Genomic DNA, 27175 nt, shown 5'->3' with positions numbered 1-27175 from the left:
CTTAACGGTGGCTATGGAACAACAGAAAAAGACTTGACCTGAAAGTCCCTGAGGATTTATCAGGAGACTTCCCTGCTCCTGGAGGGCTTACGATGCGGTACACAGTGCCCGGAAGAGGGGGCGGGTGGAGACACTGTGTTTTGGAACCAGACAGCCCTGGGCTCCTAACCTAGTGCTGCCAAATATTAGCTGCTTGATCTGGGGCAAACAACCCTGCCCCTCTCTGTGCCTCAGTTTCCCCCTCTGATCAGACTATGGAAGACGCTGGCACACAGTGGGTCATTAGGCACCCCTCCCCCACCCAGCCCGGCCTGTGGGGAACGCAGTCTGTCAACTGACCACAGGGGTGCCGGGCCATGCTGGACTGCCTTAGGGGATACTAAAGGGGTGCGGCAGGGGCCATGTGCCCTTCCTCATGGTGTGCCCATCATTAAGCCAGGTTCAAGGGCCCTGAGAGAGGCTTTCCCCAGCAGAGAGCCACCCAACCTGCAGGGGACCAAGGCAGGGCCAGGCCACTCACTCCTTCCGTTGGTCAGCCAGTGAGCTGCCTCGTGTGAGCGCAAACATGTCAAACTCATCTTCCAGTTGACCAGAGGCTTCCAGAGACTGCAGGCCGGCTCTCACACTGCTGGAGCCTAGGTCTGCAGGGACAGAAAGGCCACGTGAAGGAGCCGTCTACACGCCGCCCCTGTGTGCTGAGCTGCTGCTGAGCTGCCCGCTGCCAGGCCCAGGGCTTGGTGCTGGGACGAGGCCCGTGCGGGTGGGGGGAGGTGCGAGGCAGGCACCTGCTGGCTGTGGGGCCTTGGGCACGCGGCTTCCTCTCTCCAGCTTTAGTTTACTCTCCCCTCCTGGGGCTGCTGTGAGTGTTAGAGAACAGGCAAAATGCTGTCCATTGTATCTGCGAGGGAAGCGGCTGCGCACGAGGATGGCAATCAGACGTGTGGTCCGTTGTTTTCAAAAAAGTGTAGCATTAGTGATTCCAAATGGAATGCTAATGATTTCCCGGGGTTTGGCAGGAAACAGACAGTAAATTATATTAAAACCTATCACAGCGGTAACAGTGACAAGGGTCAACTCCTCAGCCAGAGTGCAACGTGGGCCTGGCATGGTCTAAGCACTTCCGTAAGAGCTCCCCTCCCTACTCCTGTTACAGAAGAGGAAAGCGGCTCAGGTTTAAGGAGCTTGCTGAAGCTCACGCAGATGTCTGAAGCCATGGAGAACTCTGTGTAGAGGGCCAGTCCTAGGATGGTGGGATCCAAGGGGGCTCCGACTTGGGCTGCCAGGGGCAGTTGCCCTGAGTGCCCAATCTTGCAGCAACATTCAGCCTGGGACCCCAGCCAGGTGGGGTCTAGACTGACATTCTGCTCTGGGTGTATAACAGGGGTACCCCCCAAAACTGTAGGGGTGCCCACAGCACCATAATGTACCCTCAGCTTATGGAGCCCTCCAAACCACACTTACTCATTCCTGCCAGCTGGGAGGAGAGGTTGCCGGGGGCTGCTGGCTCAGGGCCCATGTCGATCAGGTCAGCTGCCGGCTCGGCCTCACCTGGGGCCTGGTGGGAAGGAGATGCTGTGATCATCCCCTCTGCCTGCAGCTTCGTTCCTGTCCGCCCCAAGCACCGGGGCCTGCAGGCTTTGCCCAAGGATCTGTCACCAGGGCCCCGGTAGCCATGACTGGGCGTCAGGGGGTTTCCTTCCTCCCCTTAGGCTCCAGCTCAACTGGACTCCCTGGGAGGTTGGGGAGACCCTTGGGCATCAGGTGGTGGCGCAGCCTTATTTACCTTAAAGGGACAGGGGCATAAAAAGTTAGAAGGGGATTTTTCTATGGGCCTGGATAAGACAGCACCACCCTGTCCAGGACACTGGGGGAGGGAGGTGAGAATGGCACTCCTTCTTCCCATGAACATGGCTTGATCTAGTCCCAGAAAAGAAGCCTTTTACCTTGGTGGTCTGGCCTGTTCGGAACCGCTCAAACCTACAAGATAGAAAAGACACGAGTTATGGAGACAGACTGAGACAGGGTCCCACCGCACGGCCAGGCAGAGCTTTACAAACTGTGGGTCTCAAAATCAACACAGTGGGTTATGATCAGGGTGACGATATGTCTGGTGTGCCCTGGACAGATCCAGTTTATGCCTGCTGTCCCTGGGTAACTAGCAGTGTTCCTCTTTCACTTGCAAAAGTGTCCCAATTTGGTTGCCTCAATTATAAGGCAACCCTAGTCATGACTAGCATGAAACAAATAAACAATAGAACAGCAAAGAAAATGGGAATGCACGGTAGGCAATTATTTATTTGTGTGTCTGTGTGTGTGTTAGTGGCTCTCTACAGTGGTGTGAGAAAGACACACGTATCTCTAACCTTGCTTTATGGAGCTACTTAGGGGCTGGTGAGATAGATCGAGAAGACTTCAGTCTGGGATCTGTTCAAGTTGTGGCCTTGTCACTTATCACATGACCTTGGGTAAATTACACTACTTCTGAACTTCTGTCTCCTTGTCCAGTATCTGCAGGCACCTGCCTCCCAAAAGTGGTGAGGCTCAAATTAAGACATAGGTCTAAGTGACTGTGAACCTGAAAGCTCTGGCAAATATTAAGCCTAACGACTGTGGGTGTCAGAGGGTCCCAGCTGTGACCAGATGGGGCCCCTCAGTCACCTCACAGCCCATACCCCAAAATGGCAGGGAAAACCTTTCATTCCACGGGGCCAATGAGCAGGAGAAGGTAGGCAGATGTGACCGGCAGGGCACCCCCTACTCTCCACTGATTTAGAAGCAATCAGTGAGTGTCTTTTGATGGAGAAAGACACCGAAAATGAACAAGGGGCTGGAGGAGGCTAGAATAACTCGTGTCATTTATCAGACAGCTTTGACTGCTAAGCCTTTATAGGCACTGTTTCATGGGCTCTCAGTTATGCCACAAGCCTCGCTTTACAGATACAGAGGAGGTGTGATGGGCATGCAGCTTCTGCAGGCCCAGCAGTCCTCCTTCTCTCTCTCTCTCTTTTTTTTATTTGAGACAGACTCTCACTCTGTCTCCCAGGCCGGAGTGCAGTGGCAGGATCTCAGCTCACTGCAACCTCCGCCTCCTGGGTTTAAGCAATTCTCCTGCCTCAGTCTCCCAAGTAGCTGGGACTACAGGCACTCACCACCAACCCCAGCTAATATTTTAGTATTTTTAGTAGAGATGGGGTTTCACCATGTTGGCCAGGTTAGTTTTGAACTCCTGACCTCAAGTGATCCGCTGCCTCGGCCTCCCAAAGTGCGAGGATTACAGGCACGAACCACCATGCCTGGCCCTTCTTCTTTTGTTAAAGCACCTACGTGCTCTTTAGAGAAACTGCTCCTCCCCTATTTCACATCATCCCAGTGGGGCTGCCATCAGAAGGTCCTCTCCCCTCTCCCAACTGGTGGGCACCGTGAAGCTAAGCCAATCCAAGTCTCTCTTGGCAATGTGACTCTTGAACGGAATGATACAACGTGGGCAGGTGGGTGTGGTGGCTCATGCCTGAAATACCAATGCTTTGGGAGGCCAAGGAGGGAGGACTGCTTGAAGCCAAGAGTTTGAAACCAGCCTGGGCAACATAGTGAGACCTCTGTCTCTGCAAAAAAAAAAAAAAAAAAGAAAGAAAAAAATTAGCTGGGTGTGGTGGTACATGCCTGTGGTCCCAGTTACCTGGGAGGCTGAGGTGGGAGGATTGCTTGAGCCCAGGAGGTTGAGGCTGCAGTGAGCCGTGATCACGCAACTGCACTCCAGCCTGGGTGACAGAGCAAGACCTTGTCTCAAAAAAAAAAAAAAAAGTGGACAGGTATTTGTGGACAAGTGTTTAAGTTGATCCAGTTACTGATGGCAGCACCCTGGGGATGTGACCCAGGAGTTTCTGCCCCTGAGATATCTGAGCTGCCCTGGGATCTATCTTTCTTGCTCTGTTGGGAGACGTCAGTTTCACTTTTCTTTAGATTTTGAAAGCTACCCATTTAATAAAGAGTATTATCCTAACAAATGCTTCTTCTTTCTAAGTTAGCCAGAAATGTTTTGTGTAGCTTGCAGCATTGAAGTCACTTGTCGAAGGCTCCAGAACCAGGAAGTGGTGGAGTGAGCAAGGACACGCCGAGCCTGTCTGACTGCAGGGCCATGCTCTCAGCTGTGACCTGTGACCATCTCCTAGGGCTGGACTTGGGCACAAGCAGCAGGGCTAACACTGGAAAGTTAGGCAGGATGGGTAGAAGGACAGGCGTTCATAAACATCCTGGAAGAAGACAGCTGAGGGCACACGCCCCAGGAGCCTGCCTTGTGTTTGTGAGGAGGATGAGAAAAGGCTCAGATGTATGAGGAGACCAGGAGAACAGGGAAGAAGGGAAGGGAGAGGGTTGGGGCAGTTGGCCAGAGCCCGGGGAGGTGCTGGGGCTACCGTTCATGGCGCAGGAACACGTTGTTGAGATTGTCATTGACGATGAGCAGCTCCTCTGTCAGCTGCTCATTGGCGATCTGAGGGATGAGCTCTAGGATCCGCTGCTGCATGGCTCGGCACGTGCAATTGAGCTCCTGCCAGGAAAGAAGTGAAATAACCACAGTCACGTGACTCAGAGTGATGCCATCTCTAACACACGGGCCTCCAGCCCCTGCGCAAGCCTTGAAGGAGGGAGAGGTGTACAAACTGGACTTCAAGTTTCCACGGAACAGCTTTGTGGGTTCTACAAACATGAACTTGAACTGCACTTTCAAGTGTTATAAAATTTCATCCACAGGAAACCACCAACTCTTCAGTGTTCAACTGTGCTGCTGGTTTAACTTGGCTTCGTGCCGACTGCAGAATAAAGGCTGTGCCACCATCTTTGCTTAGTTGAAAAAACTGAGGCTGAGTGTGGTGGCTCACGCTTGTAATCCCAGCACTTTGGGAGGCCGAGGCAGGTGGATCACAAGGTCAGGAGTTTGAGACCAGCCTGTCCAATATGGTGAAACCCTGTTTCTACCAAAAAATACAAAAATTAGCAGGGCGTGATGGTATACACCTATAGTCCCAGCTACTCAGGAGGCTGAGGCAGGAGAATCACTTGAACCTGGGAGGCAGAGGTTTCGGTGAGCTGAGATCGCGCCGTTGCACTCCAGCCTGGGCAAGAAGAGCGAAACTCCTTTTCAAAACAAAAAAAATTACCCAGGCGTGGTGACATGAGCCTGTAATCCCAGCTACTCAGGAGGCTGAAGCAGGAGAACAGCTTGAACCCAAGAGGCAGAGGCTGCAGTGAGCTGAGATCACATCACTGCACTCTAGCCTGGGTCACAGAGTGTGACTCTGCCTCAAAAAGAAAAGAAAAGAAAAAAATTGAAAACCACAGTGTTAGGGTTTTGATTTTTAAGACTGGTTATTTGTGGGCCGGGTGCAGTGGCTCACGCCTGTAATCCTAGCACTTTGGGAGGCCAAGGTGGGTGGATCACCTGAGGTCAGGAGTACAAGACCAGCCTGGCCATCATGGTGAAACCCCAGCTTTAAAAAAAAAAAGAAAAAAAGAAAAAAGAAAAAAAAAGACTGGTTGTTTCTTCAGGTACCTGCCACCAAGCGAAGGTCCCTGGGTCACAGCAGATGCCTGGGTCCTGAGGTCCAGGAGTTGCCCAGCATCGCCGACTGTGGCCCTGCGCCAGCATGCCTTTCTCCTGGAGGCATCGCTGAGGCCCAGCACTGCCCGTGTTTATTTTGGCTCTTGTGTGGACCTTGTTCCCCACCCCCTCCAAGGTCAGGCCTCTGGGATTTCCTTATCGCCCTTAGCACGGGGGCAGGGCGAGTGCCTTTCAACATCCTGTGGGCCCCCCTCGTGCTCTTGTGATCAAGCACACGGTGGCTTTGCTTCCACTTCCCAGCTGGCCCCTCTCAAGAGCAGAAGAGCGGCACTTGGAGCCAGGCCCACAGGTTCAAATCCCAGCTCTGTTACTTATCAGCCATATAACCTTGGACATGTTATCTGATCTCCCTATGCCTCAGTTTCCTGACCTGGAAAATGGGGTGGTGAGGATTACGTGAGTGATGTGAACCAAGTGTCCACATATAGCCCGGAGCACAGGAAGTGGCCAGCACGTGGGAGCTGTCACTGCGTCCATCTTGCTCAGCCTCTGAGTCCCCAGACTGCTCACATCTCATGGCCTTGGCTTGGGACATATGAAACTGCCTGCGCTAGAGCAATCCCTCTTGGTCTTCTCTCTTCCTGAGCCCTTACTGGGTTTCAAGTTCATGTACTCATTCGACTCTGAGGCTGCTCCTTTTCTCCTCACCCTGTACCCCACCCCTGCAAGGACCCCTGCACAGTCGGACAGTCAGCACGGTCAAGCACACAGACACAGTGGCGAGGAAGACACAGCGCTGCCCTCAAGGAGTCTGAGGCCTGGTGGACTAACAATAGGAACTCGAACAGTTCCATGAAGCACTCTGTCCCCTCATGCAATCTGGTGACTCCTGGGCCTTGGGGATTCCTAGCTTTCTTGGTGCCTTTATAACTGACCTCCACGGGGAGGGTGCTTTTCCCCAGTCTCAGTACCCCTTCTGCTCCAGTGACCCCCAACCCGGGTGGAGGCCTTGGGAATACCATGTGAGACATGGGAACAGGAACGACCAGCTCCCACCTGCCCTGGCTCCCCAAAACCAGTGGCTGGCCCATCTCAAGGCTGGCACCACCCTCTCACACCTGCCTGCTGAGTCTCGGATTCCATATGGTGGAAATCTCACCTTCCAGCTTTTTCTAATGACCCCTTGCTGGGTGCTTTACTCTGTCAGGCACAGGCCTGGGTGCTTTTCATGCAATGCCTTATTTAATTCTCACATCAAACTTGTGCCATAAAGGCTATTGTCACAGCAATCTTACAGATGAGGAAACTGAGGCAAGAGGGGCTACTTTGTTAAACCAGATAGTGGTAGAGTTGAGATCTGATTCCAATCTGATGGCGTCCAAAGTCCCTGGTGGTAACATGTCCCCACTGTGACCAAGGAGTGTGGAGTAAGCCATGAAGACTGTCGTGCGGGCTGGGAAGGAATGCATGTGGGTAACTGGGTGGGAGTCATCAGCCCCCGGGGAGTCGCCACCTGCTCACCTGCAGCAGCTCCAGGTCTGCGGGCTCAGCCTGGGTGGGCACCAGCTCCGTCAGCATCTCCGACATCACCCTCACGTTCCCACTCACCATCTCCAGCTCACTGCGCAGCTTCCCAATCTGAAATACATGGTGTGTCATGGTGAGAGAAGCCCGAGGTCTGGAGCCCATGTCACTCACAGGGACAGAACCCAGGACCACCAATGCTGGGTGCAGCACCAGGGACCTCCCAGCAGCCACTCTAGGCAGTCTCCCTCCTGGGTCCCAGGCTACAGCCCAGCACGAGAGGCTGTGTGGGGCCTGCTGCGCCCCTTCTACAGACCCCTCACAGAGGTGCTACTTACTGTTACCATCTCCACACTGGGGATCCTGGTGCAGGGAGAGGCTGAAAGAAAACAAGCTGAGGGGAAACGAGCCACCGAATGTGGCTGGAAGACTCCACCATCTCCTGGGTCTAACGCAGCAGCTAACGAGGCCCTGGAGGGCGGCTCCCCACAAGGGGAGGAGGGAGGCTGCAGGCCCTCTCTCTCTCCACTGCTAGAGAATGGGGACTCTGCCCTCTCTCTCCTCCTAGAGGACGAGAATTCTGCCCCCTCTCTCTCGTCCCATAGAGGAAGGGATTCTGCCCTCTCTCTTCCTAGAGGACGGGAATTCTGCCCTCTCTCCTCCTAGAGGACTGGGATTCTGCCCCCTCTCCCCTCCTAGAGGACAGGAATTCTGCCCTCTCTCCTCCTAGAGGACTGCGATTTCGTCTTGTTTCTGGTCTGTTTTGGTGTCCCAGGCTCATCTAAGGATAGTCCTTGCCCTGTCCCCCACCTTGAATATGAAACTCAGATTTAGCACTTGTTCCAAGGGATGTGAGCAGGTTTTCAATAGTCACAGGGTTCCAAGAAGTTGGGGAAACATTTTCAATAAAGCTACAGTCTCCTCAAAGAGGTCAGGTTGTGAAAGGCGATTGATATAAGGACCTTATGCTGTGGGACCTTGGGGGTGTTTAACATCCTTATATACACTAGGAATGCCCGGGAAAAGATCAATATGAAAGCTTCCAAAGTTCATTTGACCGAAGAACCCTTTTACGTTTTGAGAAATGCTGGTACATTCTAAATCATGTGGCTGAGTTATAGTTGATTTCGGAGTATCACTACATACATTCGCGATTGTGAAGCAGCTACTAATAAGCACCACACATCGCACATATATTGCTAACTTAATTTTTACCCTAGGTAGGCACCGATATCCCTGCTTTTACAGCTGAAGAAATGGAGCGTAGAGACAAGCAGTATATCCACTATGGTTCACTGACACCTTCCAAAGCCGGCAAAACGTTTGATCTATTTGGCTTATTTAATGAATACTCTTCGTATGAGTGAGGGGAAAAACCACTGATCACAAACCCCATGTATCCAAATCAGATGGGACTTAATTACCAAGGAGTCTGGGAGTAACATCACTGCACACCTGATGTCTTAACACGTCCCAAGAGACAAAAGGGGACTCTTGAATTAAACAAAGACTACTTAGTTTTGTTTAGCAAGCAGCTCTTGCATTAGAAGTAATTAGAGTCTCAATCCACACAGATGCTAGACTTCAGGCAATTGATTAAAATCGTAACTGAATTAGACAATTTTTTTGCACCACAAAGTGGTTTTACAATTTTTTACACACCTTTAACCCATTCAGAAAAAAAAAAGTGCTGCTTGCTGTCAGCACTCATTTAATTTTACATAAACACGCTCTGAGGCTGAAACAAATCTGATTTTCAACATGAAAATAAAACATAAAAAAACTGTTCTTGGAGTTATTTCTAAACAGATGTGTCTCCACTCCCAATGTAATAGAAACGTATATGATGTTACATTAGGATAGAGACAATCCTAATTCTTGGGGCAAGCAGGAAATGCGTTAATAATTTGGTCCAGTTAGCAAAATTTTCTAGTAATATTTGTAACTCTGGGGGGTGATTTCATAACTTGCTATGAGATAACAAATTACAGAAGTTTCTGTTCAAATAGGTTAGGGGCAGAATGAGTTCAAATGATACATAAAGCGGGCAGTGAGGACGCTTATTTGGAAGGTTAAGCTTCACTTTTCTTTCCCTCACGTATCCACGTCTTCCTCCCCAGCACACTCAGCAGCTCCGCCTTTATGCTCTGCTGATGTGATGAGTCTGAAGTGTGTACAACACCTCTAAAGTGGGTGCCCCCACCCCAGCAGCCAAAAGTCCGGAATGACAAGCCCCCAAGCTCTACAAGCTGGTCATGGCTGTAGAGGTCACTTAGCAGACACAGCAACTGTGGCACTCCACAAGTAGCTCATGGCCCAGTGGGCAAGTTGGCCCACCTCCAGCCTCAGGAGGAAGGAAGAGAGATGCCCAGGCTGCCTCAGTCAGGGTGCCATCTGCCCTGAGGTGGGTAATCCTTCAAAGCCCATCACAGGTTCTGGAAAAACCTGCCCCCTAGAATCTCACGCTAAGTCTCAAACCTTCTTGGCTGGGCACGGTGGCTCATGCCTGCAATCCCAGCACTTTAGGAGGCCGAGACGAAGATTACTTGAGCTCAGGAGTTCGAGACCAGCCTGGCCAACATGGTGAAACCTCCTCTCTACTACAAATACAAAAAATTAGCTGGGCGTGGTGGCTCATGCCTGTAGTCCCAGCTACTCAGGAGGCTGAGGCAGGAGAATTGCTTGAACCTGGGAGGCAGAGGTTGCAGTCAGCCTAAACATTTTGCATTAGCCTGTCCTGATGTTGTCTCTGAGTGCCACTGCATTCCAGCCTGGGTGACAGAGCAAGACTGTCTCAAACAAACCAAAAAGCCTCAAACCTTGAGACTTCATAGGAAGCAGCATGGTGCAATGGACATGTTTTTTATTTTTTGCACAGATGTTTTAAAACTTTTCAGGCAGAACCTCTGTTCAAATGAAACTTCTTTTTTTTTTTTTTTTTTTTTTAAAAACAGGTCTCTCTATGTTGTCCAGCCTGGTCTTGAGCTCCTGGCTCAAGTCATCCTCCTGCCTGAACCTTTGAGAAGCTGAGATCACAGATGCACGTGACCATGCCCGGCTCAAATGAAAGCTGTGAGTGTGTAAGAAACCACACGGGTGGCGCTGCCCTGGTTGAAGGGGCCACCTACAGGGATCTCCTCTCCATCGTGCTGTCGGAGGGAAAACACGGGTTGGCAAATGGCCAAGGTACAGGGCAGTGCCTGCCAGGAGTCAGACAGACGTGAGCTGGAGTCCCAGCTGCGTGATGACTATTTGCTCTGGGCAAGTGAATGGACCTCTCTGAGCCTCATCTCTCAAACAGGAAGAACCACGCACCCTCTGTGGGCTGCTGTGAGGAAGAAGTGGAGGCGTGGATGGTCAGTGCTGACAGGGGCCCTCCCTGATGTGTGTGGCCCACTTGCCTGGACCTGACGGTTCCGAACCCAGGCTTGTTTACCTGCTCCGGGGTGGGTGCTATGGGTGTGTCACCGGAGAGTATGGCCGGGGTGGACAGAGGGGCGGTGTGCGGGCCAGAGTCCTCCTGCTGGCTGCTGTCAGTGCCCACAGAATCCTGTCCTGATGCTGTCTCTGAGTTGAATACGGTCTAGATGGAGGAAAACAGGATCAGTGAGGACTCCTGGGAACGTCAAGAGCCCAGGAAGTCAGGGGCCAGGCTGGGGATGTTGAGTCCTGCCTCCCTTCCCTTAGCTCCCGGCGCGGCAATTCTCTCACCCTCTGGGGCGTGTGGATAGGCGACAGCATGTCCAGGTCAGTCATGGGGAACTCCAGACCTTTCCTCCGTAGGTCTTCATAGATGGTGACAACACCTGTCAAATCGGGCGAGCTGCGGAACGCGTCGGCCCAGGACTGAGAGGGGACAAGGGGACACGGCCAGTAACCACAGCTCATCTTCCCCCCGTGAGCCCGCCCACCTGGCACCCAGAAAGAGGAGAGACATTCTTTCCCTATTTTTTTTTTTTTTTTTTTTTTTTTGACACGGAGTTTCGCTCTTGATACCCAGGCTGGAGTGCAATGGCGCGATCTCGGCTCACCGCAACCTCCGCCTCCTGGGTTCAGGCAATTCTCCTGCCTCAGCCTCCTGAGTAGCTGGGATTACAGGCACGCGCCACCGTGCCCAGCTAATTTTTTGTATTAGTAGAGACGGGGTTTCACCATGTCGACCAAGATGGTCTCGATCTCTTGACCTCGTGATCCACCCGCCTCGGCCTCCCAAAGTGCTGGGATTACAGGCTTGAGCCACCGCGCCCGGCCTTTCCCTATTTTTTTTAACGACATCTGCCCTGCTCCCTCCACAGCAAAGCACGCAGTTGGCAAGCTTCCTCCTGGCACAGAACATCCAACCAGCAGACAACCGAGACGCCCCGGCAAGAGAAGTGGAGCCTGGGGCAAACACGATGGCCTCGAGCTCTCGGCTGGGCAGGAACCTCCTGTGCTGCCGGCTCTTCCTGGCCCTGCCCTGCCCTGCCCTGTCCTGTCCTGGAACTCACCTGGATGAGGTTGAGCACCTTGTCATGCACGATGGTGGGTGGGTTGTTTTTGGGCAGGATAGTCCTCACCAGCACACTCTCCACGAAGTCCTGGCTGGCCACCAGCACGTGGAAGCGGTGCCCGCAGTTCTTGACACAGGTTTCTAAGACCTGGAGGGACAAGAGGTGCTGTTGAGCACCTGGTCAGAGGAGGGGTGGTGCCCAGGACCCCCACCCTCGTGGCTCCTCCTGTGTCCCGGAGAGGAGGCCCAGCAGAGGAGATGGGACTTCCTAGAGTGAGACCCTGAACGTGGAAGAATGGGACAATGCCAGGACTGGGGGACTTGTTTACCGGAAGGAATGGCCTAGGGTGGGCAGAGGGGTGGTGTGCGGCCTGGACTTTCCTGCTTGACCGGCGTCAGTGCACACAGAATCCTGATGCCATCTCTGAGCTGATATGGTCTAGAGGGAGGGGCTCTCCAAGAGGAAATCAAGGAGAACCTGAGCTGTCAATCAACTGGTGAGCCTGCAGCCCAGGGAAAACACACTGAACTCCCTTCCCCCACTCTCCGCTTCCTACTGAGTCGCAGGAATTGCCTTTGCTTTTCGCTTAAGCCAATTTCCCTGGATGTAAATGCTGCTTGTGGGGAGGATGGGATGGGACAGCGTTTCTATCTTCCCCAGACAAACCCATGCTGCCAGCCAGGAGGCCCACACGTGTCTGGCCATCCTGAGATCTACACCGGTTCAGTGGTGTGGACAAGGCTGTTCTCAGCCACTGGCATTTATTTTACATTCATTTTCCAGAGCATCGAAGTGCTGGGCAGCACCCAACTCAGTCCACCAGCCTCCCGGACCCCAGGGAGGCCTGGGTTTAGTGGGCTTCCATGTCACCCGCAGGTGCTCTGGCCCAGGCTCTCCCTGCCAGTGGTTCTGGAGTGATGTAAGCGTCTGCTCCCATGCTGCAGGATTGGAGAGAACCTTGCCAAATGGCCTCTTGCCATTCTGTATCTGTCTGCAGTGTAGACAGGATGGTGCTTTGCCCACGGACATTTCCTTTCCAGCCTCAAATGAGGAGCCCTGGGGGGCGGGGCTGGGAGTCCTGCTGGGTCTGAGGAGAGGTGACTTTCACTGGATTGTGGTCCTACCATAGGACAGACAGATGGGGAACTCACCGTGAGAGCCAGCATCACCTCGTGGAAGTTCTTATTCCCCACAATTCTCTTCTTCACTGCTCGGAGGGCATCTTTGGGACTAAGAAGGAGGATAAGAAGAAGGAACAGAGCCCCTTACCCAACAGCAGAGGCCCTGGAGAGTTGGAACAGTTCTGATTTGGCCGTCCTCCCTGTGACCCATCTGTTTTGTGTATCCAGCCAGGTTCTGATCTCATCCGAGTCTTCCTAGCCCACTGCTTAGCAAGGACCCACAGCCCGTGGCCCCTGGACCTCCTGCAGCAGAGTCACTTTGAGAAAAGGTTAGAGTATTTTGTTAAAAATGCAGAACCTGGCTGGGTACGGTGGCTCATGCCTGTAATTCCAGGACTTTGGGAGGCAGAGGTGGGTGGATCACTTGAGGCCAGGAGTTCAAGACCAGCCTGGCCAACATGGTGAAACCCTGTCCCTACTAAAAATACAACAATTAGCCAGGCGTGGTGGTACAAGCCTGTAATCCCAGCTACTCGGGAGGTTGGGGCGGGAGAATTGCTTGAACCCGGAAGGCAGAGGTTGCAGTAAGCTGAGATCGCGCCACTGTACTGCCCCAACCCTAGACCACATGAACTAAATTCTCAAAGCCTGGGGCCTCTGAATCTGAATGCTTCTCATGCTCCCCAGGGATTTCTTATGCATGCTCAAGTTTAAGAACAAATAACCTGGAGTCATAGTACTTTTATTAAAAAAAAAAAAAAAGAGATGGGGTCTTGCTATGTTGCCCAGGCTAGTCTCGAACTCCTGGGCTGAAATGATCCTCCCACCTTGGCCTCCCAAAGTGTTGGGATTATAGGCATGAGCCCCTGAGCCCAACCAGCATAGTGTTCTGATGCCCCGTCCTGGCCAGCTGCTCTGTCCATTTATCCTTCCATTCAAGTTTTTTTTTTCCTGAGACAGAGTCTCACTCTGTTGCCCAGGCTGGAGGGCAGTGGCGCAATCACAGCTCGCAGCCTGGAACTCCTGGGCTCCAGTGATCCTCCTGCTTCAGCCTCCCCAAATGCTAAGACTACCAGTGTGAACTACCATGTCTGGCCCATAGTAGTCTTATAAGCATCTAATATGTGTGTGGCACCATGCTAGGTGCTGGGGATACAGTGGCGGCAAGACCATATGGCCCTATCTCCTCCTCACATTGCGGGGAAACACAAAGAAGAGCAGGGAATAAGCAGGCCCCGGCAAAAGGGCAGGGGTGAGGATGGGGGTGGTCAGAAAAGACCTCCAAGGAGGTGGTTTTGTAGTTGGGCCTTGAAAGATGGAAGGGCCAGCCGGGGAGAGTGAGGGCAGAGCAGCTCAGGTCAAGGTCAGAGCCTAGACCAAGGTTAGGTGCAGAGGAGCTTGGTGCCTTGGAGGAACTAAGAGGAGGCCACAGTGAATGTGGGGGAGGTCGGGGAGGGTTGAAGAGCCTAGGGGTCACGGTGGTGGGAGGCCCTGAGCTCGGGTGCCAGCCTGCACTCCCTGTCCCCTCTGTGATTCCCACCACCCTCCACCCTTGGCCTGATATAGGCATCCTCAGTGCTGCTCTAACTGCTCTTGTCTAAAAGCCTTTGTGCAGGGGCCCCACTTGCACCCTGATCTCCACATCCATGAGGTGAAGCTCGGCTAGAATCCATCCCATCCACGACACCCTCCTAGGTCCTCCAGTCTCCCCGGCCAGTTCTGCCCTGCCATGCTGAACTGGGGGCCTGCCCTGGGGGAGAAGAAGCCTGCTAGAGGGCAGGGATGGTGTTCTCTTTGGACAGCTTCCCTTCCTAGAGCCCAGCCTGCTGCCGAAGCGTGAGTAACATTTCCCAGCCTGGCCAGTGGCCCCTGGGGCCCATTCTGCTGTCTGCCTGCCTGTCAGTGCTGACCCCATGCAGGACTAAGGCAGGAGAGCCTGGAACCGTGGCACCGATTCTCAGCAGCAGTGAAGGCAGAGGCAAGGCTTTCTAGGGACGAGTTTGCCTGAGGGCTGGAGCTGTGGAGACGGTCATGCCTGCAGTGGAAGGGACACGGTGGGGAAAGGGATTACGGCCGACAAAGGGAAGTCCTGGCCCAGAAGCCTGAGAGCAGTTTCCAACCCTTGCCTCCCTGGGCAGCCCCTCTCCCTTCCCTGGCTCCTGCTCTTGGCTTGGCCACTGACCCATGGGCTACTTCAGTGCTTTATAGGGACTTGTTTCCACTTCTATGGTGGCCTAGAGAACAGGGAATCAGAATCATTCCCTGGTGTGTTCTGCCATGAGCCATTGACCTGGGGGGTGGGGCCCGCCCTGGGAGAGAAGCAGCCTCCTAGAGGGCAGGGATAGTGTCCTTGTTGGACACCTTCCCTCCCTAGAGGGAAGCTCTGGGAATCGGAAGTTCTGGCCTTGCCGCTGCTGTGGGCCCATGGTGTCCAGCACTCTGCTAGGAGCACAAAGGGTGTGACAAGGAGGTCACAACCCAATGAGGGAGACACTTAAGTAATGAGACTATGTTTAAGTGCCACACTTGGTAAGATTTAGGGTCACACCAGCCTTTGATCACTGCTGGGTCCCTCGTGCCTCCTATGGTGTCTGAAGTATACAAGGTGCCCAAATAAACAGCAATGCACTTGAATGACGCTAAGCCTGTTCCTCCCATGGTTACAAGGGACATGGGGCTTGCTGTCCCCAAGGATACTGCAGTGATCTGCAGCTGCGACGTCCATGAAGCTCCCGGGCCTGTCTAGAGGCTTGCTGAGGTTTTCTGCCTCCTGCTTTCTCTCTCCTGACCTCTGCCCACCACTCCTTCTGCCACCCTCACTCTCGTGAGTCCTTGGCAGGACCAGGGAGCGGGGCTGAGGAAGACACCAGCAGGCTCCTGGCAGCCACTGCCTGCATGGTGGATGGCCATCTCTACCCGCGCCCCACAACCTCTCCTTGGGGGGCCCTTACCCTTCCTCTGTCTCGTTGATGATGTCGCAGATCTCCATGTTGAGGGCCCAGTCCTCACTCTGCAGGGAGCCATCTGTGGCTTTCTCTGAGAAGAAACCATGAGTCATAAAGGCATGTGGGGGTCCCAAATGGGTAAACTCAAACCGGGGTGGGAGGGGAGGGGAGTGCAGGGCTGGAAGAGATGGGGAAGAGGAAGATGACAGACGCTTCCCGGGCACAGGGCCTGGCCCTGTGTGAGACTGCTTGACACACACAGGCCCATCGTCACCAGATTCTTGTAGTCACTGAGACTGGGAGTACCTCTGTCCTTCAACAGATGAGGAAACCATGGCTCTGAGTGTAGCAAAGGGATGCGCCAGAGGGGAATCTAGGCAGCCTCCGTGTGCTTGTTTCTGACATGACAACATGGAGACAGTGCTTTGCTTCATTTCTGTAGATAAGATGTCCTCCTTTGACTTTAGAATTATTTTTTGAGTTGGTAAGTATTCATTGGTTCAACATATAAAAGTTCTCCAGGGGTGTACAATGAAGTTAGGTAAATCTCCTTCTGTCCCTGTCCCAGCCCCTTTTCCTAGAGGCATCCCCTGTAACCAGTTTCCTCTAGAATCTCACAGGGACCTTCTTTACCTAGGAAGCAAGGACTTCGATTACCAACAGGTGGCCCTGCCCTCCTGCGCCCTTCCGAGGCACTCACAGAAGGGACCAAGGCCAAGCCACTCCGCAGAACTGCCCCAAGAAGAGGTGACAATTCATGCAAGGTATCAGCACGGTACTGGCACAAAATAAATACTCAGTAAGTGGTGGCGGTTTTTTTTTTTTTTTTTTTTTGGGAGATGGAGTCTCGCTCTGTTGCCCAGGCTGGAGTGCAGTGGCACGATCTTGGCTCACTGCAACTTCCGCTTCCTGGGTTCCAGAGATTCTCCTGCCTCAGCCTCCAGAATAGCTGGGACTACAGGTGCGTGCCACTGTGCCCGGCTAATTTTTTGTATTTTTAGTAGAGATGGAGTTTTACCATATTAGCCAGAATGGTCTCGATCTCCTGACCTTGTGATCCACCCACCTCGGCCTCCCAAAGTGCTGAGATTATAGGTGTGAGTCACTGCACCTGGCCTGTAAGTGGTGGTGTTTCTTTTTTTAAAAAGTTGACATGAAAGTCACATAAAATAAAGCCATTTTACCATGTATAATTCAGTGGCATTTGGTATATTCGTAATACTAAATACAACCTCCACCACCTCCATTCAGTTCCACAAAATTTTCAGTTGGTAGCAGTTCCTAAGGGAAGATTTCCAGGCCAGGAGTTGGCTGCAGAGTTCCTGAAGCCGGGTTCATGGCAGAGACCACTGGCTGCAGGTCTTCTGGGTGGCAGGTACCGGGCTGGCAGCCTTTTGTGAACTGTAATGTGGGAGGCACCGACTGGTGTTACATGAATGATGAATACAGGGACTGGCAATACCAGCACTTTCATAAACCGTCTTCAGGAAAGAAAAGCGCTGTCCATCCTCTTAAATGTGTGACCTGTTTTTTGTTCTCTGCGCCTTCCTAGATGCCATTCTCACGCAGATCAGTTCAACCACGTGCACATAGGCAATTGTATGCCTTGTTCCTTGCAGGCAACGTTTTATTACGCACATCACTCTGGCTGGTCTATATTGTGATTACATGGAGGATTGTGTGATAAGACAGGCCATGCTTAGCATTTTAAGGGTGAGATCCTGTTTTGATGTAGGGCACTACCCAAGTCCCCCTCCCCTACGTGTGTCCAATGTGGAGTACGCATCCACCTGCTGGCCTCTGCAGCCGTCCTGCCAGCCTTGGCACACCTGCTGGCTGGCGGTCCTGGCACTTGGGCACAGTGCTGCCAGGTGTCTATTATCTATCAGGAATGTGTGACAGAGTTGGCACGTAGAGTTTGTTATTCCACGTGATGTCACGCTGTCCTGCAAGGCAGGCTCTCTCCTCATGGCTGTGCCCAGGAAACAGTTGAGGCTCGGGGAGGGTGGGTGACGCCTCACTTGCTACACAGCTATTTGTAAGCCAGGTCGATTCCAGGCACTGGGATACCATGTGGACATGATGGGCATGGTCCCTGCCTTAGGGTACCAGAAAGACGCTAAAGTGCATGCTAAACCCAGTCTGCTGGAGGAAGGAGGAGGGCAGTCTCTGTGGGACTGGACAGGGTCCTCTTCTAGCCAGGCTGGCCCAACCAACTCTAAAACTGTGGCTCTGAGACCTTGGCTTTGCAACTGGCCCAACCTGAGTTCCACCCTAAGGTCCTGAGCCAGATGGATGCCAAGGTGGCCCAGGACACATGCCAGGTGGCTGAGGCAGAGGATGGCTGCTTTACCCCTAGACAGGCCTGGAGGGGTGGAGGAGGGCTCCTGTGACAGGGCTGAAAGACAGAGTCGTCCGTCCTGCCAAGGTTTATTGAGTGTGGCTTCTTTGTACCACACCCCTGCCCTTGGGGGTTCCACGCCCACAGAGCCACCTGGGAAGAACGAAGCAGGCTGAACAAGCGACCCTGTTCGTGCCCTGCTTTGGAGGGTTTTGGGGCAGGTGTTAGTCCTGTCGATCAGTGTTAACCTACAGAACCTGCTCCTCCACCATGGGCCACATCTCAGCAAGCCTCAGTCACACGGGCCAGAGGATTAGTGTCATCTCTCTCCCCGCCCACATCTAAAGGCCACGAAGTCCTGCAAAGTCAGCTCCCAGATCTCTCTCCATTACACCATCCCCTTCTTGCCATCCCCTCTGCCACTGCCCCTTCCCCAGACTGGCCACCATCCTCCCCCTAGACCACCGCCTCAGCTTCTTCACTCCTCCTGCCTCCCTCCTCCCACCCATTCTCCACACGGACCAGAGGGAACGCTCTGAAACCTGAAAATGACAGTGTCCTTCCTGACCAAATCCTTCTGCGTCTCCCTGGTCTGTGGCCAGGCCTCATGCCCTCCCACAATAACATTTTAACCAAGTTATATGCCATAGACTATCAAGCAACATTAGCTGTTCACAGGAAGAATGAGATTTAGTTTTCACACTCTGTAAGGTGTGCATTATGCCCTCATCTCACGAGGAAACTGAGGCACAGAGAGGTCAGCAACCAAAGAGCACACAGAGGAAAGGGTGGAGCAGCTGCTGATGCTGTGGTGCAGGTGCCTGAGGCTTCTGTGATCATCCCCATCTCTCAGCGGGGGCTGGGAGCTCTGCTCTCCCAGGGGTGTCCTTCCCAACCATGCAGGCAGTTGGCCCTCTCCTCCCTGAGCTCCATCAGCAGGCCCCTCAGAGGTTCCCCTTATCAGATCCCCTTCTGTCCCCAGTACCCCTGAAAGCGAAGGGCACCTCTCATCTCCCGGAGGACTGAACATCAGCGTTTCAGGAGAGGCTGTGGTTGCTTTGGAAAGGCAAGCCAGTGGCTTTTAAAGGAAAGCGGGGACACTGATAAATAAGAGAAATCCCATACCTGGGAATCAGGTGGGTGCAGAAGGACCGCCTCCCTTCCCGTGCAGGAGTCTGATGTGACCCAAGCAGCGGCCAAGCTGCTTAGCCCTGAGTGGCAGCGGGCAGCAGTGGGCAGAGCCAATCAGAAGATGGAGGTTTTCTGCAGGGTGGGAAGGGACATGTGGCCTAAACAGGAAAGGGGAGAGGAAGAGGAGGAGGAGATAAAATCGGGACAAGACTGATCTGAGCAATTACGGTTCGAGACAGTTCCTGGGAGGCCGTGGGACACATCTGTCCCGACTATGGCTAGGCAACCCCTTCTGGGCTCCTCCAGGTTCCTCCAGGTCCAGGCGTGGACTGCAGGACTGGGGAGAGTCATGGATTTCCTTCAGATGCCCACAGATTAGGCATATTCCATCAGGGCAGAATTTTAAACCCACAGGAATCTGGCAATATTTGCTTTGTTTTTGTTCTTAACCACAGAAGTAACTCAGCTTGCTATTTTAAGAAGGCAGAATAAAAACACTGGCAGTGGTTACCAGTTACCGAGAATGACAACTGACTCCCTGACCTCCGAGCTGTTGGCAGTAACCTTCAAGGGCCTCTGGGTAGCAGCTGCGCTTGTCTTCCAGCTCCTGACAGAGCCGGCCCTGCAATCCTCCACCTGTCATCAGGAGGCTTTGCGGTTGCCTAGGCTGGCAAGCCTGTGGCTCTGGATCCCTGGGCACCTGTGCATCTGTACAGCAGTTTGTCCTCTCCCTGTTGGGCCTGGTGCAGACACCACCTCCCTGGAGGACTCCAGATAATCTTCCTGGCATGATGGCAAGACTCACTTTCCCGTCATGGAGATCAGGATGGCATGGGACGACACTGGCCTCACCTAACTCAGAGACTGTGGGCAAAGATTCAGCCCCTCTGGGTCTCTGTTTTTGCACCTGTAAAATCAGGATAAGACTGCCTGCCTCACAGGGTGCTGTGATCTTGCAGCTAGACAATGTCAGTATGACATCAGGAAAGGTTAGTAATGAGTAACCAAGCTACGATGACTGTGACTTCAGCCAAGACAAAGAATGAGTGGTCAGCAAAGACACACCGCACCATGGGCAGCATCAGAGATGGGGGCCATGGTAGGTATCACCCCTTCCTTTCTTCCTTTCCTCCCCTCCCCTCCCTCTCCCCTCTGTCTCCCTTCCCTCTCCCCTCCTCTTCTCTCTCTCTCTCTCTCTCTTTCTATCCTTCAACAGTCTCACTCTGTCACTCAGGCTGGAGTGTAGTGGCACGATCTTGGCTCACTGCAACCTCTGCCTCCAGGGTTGAAGCAATTCTCCTGCCTCAGCCTCCCGAGTAGCTGGGATTACAGGCACCTGCTACCACACCTGGCTAATTTTGTATTTTTAGTAGAGATGAGGTTTCACCATGTTGGCCAGGCTGCTCTCAAATTCCTGACCTTAGGTGATCCACCCACCTCGGCCTCCCAAAGTGCTGGGATTACAGGCGTGAGCCACTGCGTCCAGCTGGTACCACCCCTTTTGACGCCAGCCTTCTGGGAAGCAGCCTGGAGCTGTCTCGCTCTCACCCTGCACATTCTAACAGTCTCATGATCACTGAGACAGCTCTGGCTCAGGCTGCCACCTCCCAGGCCTGGGCTGTCACCTCCACACTCTACTCAAACATAATTCCAAGCACGACTTCCTCTGTTTAAACACTGTCCATCACCCCCACTGCCTGAGGACCAAAAGCTTGAACTCTCTAGGGACTGGCATCAGCCAGGCAGCTGTACCCCCTCCCTGTATGTGGCCTGTCCTCTCACGCCTCTGAGCTCCCGTCTGCGATGCCATTCCTCAGTCAGGCTCATCCAGGTCACATGCTCATCTGGCAGTCAGCATGCACCCGGCATAGGACTAATAAAGCACGTCACACCCTCAGTCACCCCTCACCACAACCTTTAAGATAGAGGATGAATAAATGGAGGGGCATGGAGACGTCAGCAACTTGCCTGCGGCCACACAGTTTGTGAGAGGCAGAGTAGATTCAAAGCCAGAGAGGTCGGGTTCTCAAGTCCAAATTCGTAACCACTACACTACGTGCTTCTCAAAGATTCTCCACGCTTGTCATCCAGGCTACAGGGAGCGGTGAGTGAGCAAATCCAGCAAGGTCCTGCCCCAGGGGTGATTTACAGTCAGTCCAGTTCGATGTCATGACTGACAATTACAAAAGGTTAAGGTTCCACCGGGGGAAGGACCAGGTGCTGCGACAGTGCGGGCATGCTGATGAAGCAGAGGTGTGAGTCGGCTGAATTCCCTTCATCTTCTTTTTTATTTTTTTTTGAGCTGGAGTCTCTCACTGTTGCCTGGGCTGCTGCAACCTCTGCCCCCGGGTTCAAGCGATTCTCCTGCCTCAGCCTCCTGAGTAGCTGGGATTACAGGCGCCTGCCACCATGCCTGGCTAAGTTTTTGTATTTTTAGTAGAGACAGGGTTTCTCTACATTGATCAGGCTGGTCTCAAACTCCCAACCTCAGGTGATCTACCCGCCTCGGCCTCCCAAAGTGCTGGGATTAAAGGCATGAGCCACCGCGCCCAGCCTGAACCTTCTTCCAGGATGTCAAATGTACTCCTCCCCACCTCAACTCATGCTTCTAAGCCCAGCTCAAAGGTCAGGTCTCCTGGTGGAGTCTGCCCTGACACCCCCCACAGGGCCCATTCCTTCTAGTCAAGGCCAATAGCATTTTCCTCAGACCACAACTCTAAGCACTGCTTAGTGGAGTGATTAAAATAATTCTATGTGAGATTTCTTTGTTTCTTCATCTCTCTCTCCCAGGAGTCTGTGAGCTCTTTAAGGGTGGGGGTTATAGCTAGCTCAGGAATGGTCCAACTCTCTACCCTAGATGGGACCTGGCCCATGAGAAACCTGCAGTACCTGTTTGCTGAATGACTGAATGAACGATGAGGCCACATTCACCAGCACAGTAAACCTTTATGACATTGTAAATGAAGGGAAATACCTCCACCCTTTGGCCCTCATTGATCCCTCAGTAGCTATTGTGTGGTTGTGTGGAAATCCTAATCTTCCTTCCAACTTCCAGTCCTTTGAATACTTTTAAAAAGTACCACATCCCTCCTTAATCAGTCCTCCAATTAACATCCTCAGGACCTGTGACCACTCCGCTTTGGACATGATCTCCAAAGCCTTTACTATTCTGACCGATCCTTCTGGACAAAGGCCAGCTGTGCTGTCCACCTGGAAATGCAGTGTGGGAACCCACACTCCCTGTATTTCTATTACTGCTCCCAGTGACTAGATGAAATCTTTATTAACCCCACCACATGGAGCTGACTCTAGTAGTTGTGAAAGACAGTCCCCCAGCTCACAGCATTTAGCTTTTCCAGGCCCCCTTGCAGCTAGAGGTGGCCCTGTGACTTCTGGCCACTGAGACGTAAGTGGAAGTCTCTTGGGGGGCTCCTGGGGAAAGTTTTGTTTTCTTGGTAATGGAGACACCGGCAGTTGGTGACTTCACCTGTGCTTCCTACCATGAGAACACAAGCATGAGGATGAAACTAACGTGGTAAAGAAGGTTAGGCAGAAATGTAGAAGGAGCCATCACCGAACAAATTCATTCTAGATGGACACGATGTTTTCACTCAAAGGGAAACCCAGCAGGTTTCTTTTAGTTCTTTTTTTGTTGTTGCTGTTGTTTTGAGATGGAGTCTCACTCTGTCGTCCAGGCTGGGGTATAGTGGTGCGATCTCAGCTCACTGTAATCTCTGCCTCATCGGTTCAAGCGATTCTCCTGACTCAGCCTCCAGAGTAGCTAGGATTATAGGCGCCCACCACCACACTCAGCTATTCTTTGCATTTTTAGTAGAGATAGGATTTCACCATGTTGGCCAGGCTGGTTTCGAACAACTGACCTCAGGTGATCCGCCTGCCTTGGCCTCTCAAAGTGCTGGGTTTGCAGGCGTGAGCCACTGCACCTGGCCTCATTCAGTTCTAAGGTGAATCAGTGAGATGAAAAAGTTGGGAGGATGAGATGCAGACACAGATAAATCCTGCCCAGACTCTCGAGCACCTACCAGCTGTGAGACCCCGGGTGACTCCTCGGCCTCTCTGTGCCTCAGTTCCTCCTTTACAGAATAAAGATGACCAAAGCACTCACCTTCCAGGGATGTGTGAGGAGAGTACACATGTCAAGTGCCAAAATAAATGCTATTCTCTACAAGCATATCAAGTACAAAACGACTGAAAATTTTAAGCACTCCCATGAGATTTTAAAATCACAAATATGCAGAAGCCATTTTTTTTTTTTTCAGCCAGCAGCTTGTCTTGAGGCCTATTTTCCAAATGAATAACTCTTTCCAGACCCAGTGTGGAAAGTTCCATCCGTCTCCTAATTTCCCGAGCCACCCTTCCTCAAAACCTTGGCTGCCTGTCCCTTGTTATTTTTTTAACCACAGACCATAAGAGAAACCCTAAAATACCTTGCAGAGGGTATTGCTTCCGCAACCCACAATCTTAAAGTCAATGTAACTAACTATAGTACCTAACAAAGGGAAATGTCAGTGAGATGAAGAAAGGCTTTCTAAAACTCCCCAGGTAAGAGGGAGTGAGGCTGTGAAGGCAGAGGCTTGAAGTGGCTGGCCGAGGTGCAGATGGCATTTATTTTCATTCCCCACTTGGGAGTGTAAAAGGCGTTGCTGACAATCTGGGTGGTCAGGGGTGGAGCGGGGTTTGTGTTAGTCAGGGTTCTCTAGAGAAAAGGAACCTACAGAAAGAAAAAGACACACACACACACACACACACACACGAGAGAGAGAGAGAGAAAGAGAAAGAGAGAGAGAGAGAGCACGAGCGAGCACTTAAGGAATTGGCTTGTGCAGTTGTGAAGGCTTAGCAAGTTGAAGATCTGTAGGCCGAGCCGGCAGGCTGGAGATCCAGGGAACAGATGCCGTCTGAGTGCACGGGCAAGGGCAGTCTGCTGGCCAAATACCGTCTTGTTCTGGGGAGGTCAGTCTTTTTCTATTCAGGCCTTCAACTGATTGGATGAGGCCCACCCACGCTATGAAGGGCAATCCGCTTTATACTGGTCTAGTGATTTAAATGTTAATCTCATGTAAGATATACATTCACAGAAACATCTAAAGTCATATATGACCAAATATGTGTCTCCTCTGGCCTAGCCAAGTTGACAGGTAAAGTTAACCACTACAGGGTTTATATTGCACCAACACAAACAAGTTCAAACAGTAGACACCTCTGTCTGTCCCTACATTCTCAGTCTGTCTCAGCGCCTGTGGTCTGGCTGGTTCTTCTCTCCCCCTACCTCCTCCCCTGGCTCACCCTTCCCTTCGCAACCTTCCCCAGCAGGAGCGAGGCCCAGTTCCCCTCCTCAGGTCTTGCGCAGTGGTTCTCACTGCACTTTGCAGTGCTCTGTCAACTTCCAAGTTTCCCATGTCCCTTGAGGTAGAGACCTGAGGGACACAGCCAGGAAGTGGCGGAGCTGGCACCTGAACCCAGCTCTTCTGATGCGGAGACTAAGCTGTGACTCTATTTCAGGCTGCTTACGTCCCAGAGATCAAAATAAGCTACCTGAGATCACGCCAGGTGGACTCATGGGGAAACTTAAAGACATTTTTAGGGAGGCATATGCAGGATAGGAAAAAAAACATGAACATCAAAGCCATGATTTCAGGGCTATAATCACATAGGATGACGTCGAATTTTAACAGCTAAGCCAATGAAAAGAAAAGCCTCTGAAAATAATAATGAAGGTGGTGAGGGGTACCCACAAATCACAAAGCAGCTATGTGAAGGACAGGAGCTTGGAGGGCACTGGCCTAGATCAAGATCTCCTTAGGTTTTTTTTTTTTTTTTTTTTGTCAGATAGTCTCACTCTGTCACCCAGGTGATCTTTGTGGTGAGATCTTGGCTCACTGCAACCTCTGTCTTCCAGGTTCAAGTGATTCTCCTACCTCAGCCTCCCGAGTAGCTGGGATTGCAGGTGCGGGCCACCATGTCTGGCTAATTTTTTGTATGTTTTTGGTAAAGACGGGTTTCACCGTGTTAGCCAGGATGGCCTCGATCTCCTGACCTCATGATCTGCCTGCCTTCGCCTCCCAAAGTGCTGGGATTATAGGCACGAGCCACCGCAGCTGGCCCTCCAGATCTCCTTAGTAAGGGAGTAAAGAGTTAACCTGTCCTGAATCCCCCTGCTTCTCCTGGGGTGATGGCCCCAGGCTAATTAGGAGACACTGAGGGTTTACTGAGGGTTTTTATTTTTTAAACCAGAAAGGTGGAAGTCTGGAACTTTACTCTTATTTCTTTAAGCTCACTAAGGGAACAAAACCTATTCACCAATTCTATCCATAGGGGCAGGCCAAGGCCTTAATTTCCAAGTAAGAATCTGCTCCTCCCCACAGCCTGAAACCTGACCTGTCTGTGAATGTGGCTGCCACGCAGCCAGTGACTGCTCATTTGCCAGGGACACAAAGACCATCACAAAGGCTGCACTGGAGTCAGAATCTTGGGCTGGCACTTGGCTTGGCTACTTACTAACTTAGACTGGGTCCCAGGAATGATAACACCAGTAAAGAATCACAACAGCTAACAATTACAGGCACTCCCTGTCTGGCAGGAAGTGCTTTACAACACAACAGCAGCTCCATCTGACAGGTGCTATTATTATCCTCATTGATGAGGAAACTGAAGAAAAGAGAGGTTAAGTAACTTGCTCCAGGTAACAAAGCTGGTGAAGAACGAACCAGGACTCAGACCATTCAGTCTGACTCAAGCTCACCCTGGGCCCTACTAATATGTGTACAGCTAATATGTGTACAGCTGATACAAAGCCTTTTCTAGACAAAGCTCTGTCAACCTCAAGACAGGAACTTGGGGCTCTGATGTGGCTCTTGTACTTAAGGATCAGGAAACAGAAGCTTCAAGATATTAGGGCTCCTGCAGGCATGCTGCGGGGGTAAGTACCCTCAAGCATCCCCAGCGTGGGTGCTCTGGCACCCACTTTGAGGAACACTGTGCTCCATCATTCTGCCTCTGGCCAGCTGCTCTGATTCAGAAGTCAGCAAACTATGAACCCACATGCCATATTCAGCCTGTTTTTGTATGGTCCTCAAGCTACAGATGGTCTTTATATTTTTAAATAGTGGGAAGAAACGCTGAAGAAGAAGAATATTTCACGGTATGTGAAAATTACATGAGATTCAAATTTCACTGACAATAGTTTTATCGGAGCGCAGTCACTCTCATTCATTCACCTGCGGTCTCTGGCTGGTTTGTGCTATAATGGCAGAGCTGGGTAACTGCAGCAGAGACCATCTGGCTCACAAACCACAAGTATTTACTATCTGGCCCTCTATAGAAAAAGCTCACTGACCCTGGTCTACGCTGCTCTGCTAACCAACGCAGGAATGCTCTTTACAGTCGCCCTCCCCACCCCAGCTTCTGCCTTCACAGCTCCTGTGGTGGAGAGCTCACTACCAAGCAAGGCAGAGAGTTCCATCTTTGCAAGTCTCTAGGGACAGCGACTGATACGGAAACTGAACTGCTTATTCCTGTAACGACGCACTCTGTCCTTGGAGCCTTGCACAGTCAGTTCTATCATCCTCCTCAACAGCCATCGGTTGATTGGATGATTCCCTCTGGTATCAACCCTTCTCTGTCCCTATATATCCCCTCTGTTGCTCCTCACCAATCCTCTGGGAAGCAGAGGGAGAATGGTGGCACCTCTGTGCTGCTGATAGGGGAGACGGGCAATGGAGAGGGACCGGGACATAGGAGCAGAAGCAGAGCTGGAACCAGGTGTCCTGCCTCCCAGCCTGCTGTCTCCTCAGCATCACTTAAGTGTCCACTTTCCAGCCTCTTCTGTGATTCCTTCTTGTGGCTCCCTGGCTTGGCTTTTGTGGATTCAAAGACAGCTCTGACTCTCACTTTCCCCTCCAGGGCTGAGTCTCTAGGCTCTGGGCTCTTCTCCCCTCACATTCAGTTCCCACCACCCTAACCACGGAGGCTCGCCCTAGGGACTGCCCATATTTACCACCTCTGTTGTTTGCAACTTGCTCTCAGCAATCATCTAGGATTTGGAC

The 27175-nt window shown here is 52.2% G+C and overlaps 1 protein-coding gene across 8 annotated transcripts in view; it reads right to left on the bottom strand.

The window, feature by feature from the left end:
• Positions 1-27175, bottom strand: part of TOM1 (target of myb1 membrane trafficking protein) — a 44439-nt gene that overhangs the window by 12239 nt on the left and 5025 nt on the right. For 6 of the 8 annotated variants that reach the window (XM_012434293.3, XM_012434294.3, XM_021668776.2 and 3 more), the window contains exons 2-11: positions 15644-15728; positions 12723-12801; positions 11569-11718; positions 10793-10927; positions 10518-10664; positions 7079-7195; positions 4413-4546; positions 1944-1977; positions 1462-1555; positions 521-641 (exon numbers count right to left, since the gene is read on the bottom strand). In XM_012434293.3, the coding sequence (XP_012289716.1) occupies positions 521-641; positions 1462-1555; positions 1944-1977; positions 4413-4546; positions 7079-7195; positions 10518-10664; positions 10793-10927; positions 11569-11718; positions 12723-12801; positions 15644-15728 (1096 nt within the window). Of the gene's footprint in view, positions 1-520; positions 642-1461; positions 1556-1943; positions 1978-4412; positions 4547-7078; positions 7196-10517; positions 10665-10792; positions 10928-11568; positions 11719-12722; positions 12802-15643; positions 15729-19103; positions 19268-27175 lie in introns of all 8 variants that reach the window. The other 2 variants (XM_012434296.3, XM_021668778.2) reach the window with 2 other exon arrangements.

Source organism: Aotus nancymaae, unplaced genomic scaffold (assembly GCF_030222135.1).
Source record: "Aotus nancymaae isolate 86718 unplaced genomic scaffold, 86718_ANA_hifiasm-v0.15.2.pri h1tg000076l, whole genome shotgun sequence".
Lineage (NCBI taxonomy): Eukaryota > Metazoa > Chordata > Mammalia > Primates > Aotidae > Aotus > Aotus nancymaae.
Note: the sequence above shows the minus strand (reverse complement) of the source record. Positions and strands in the feature narration are given on the sequence as shown.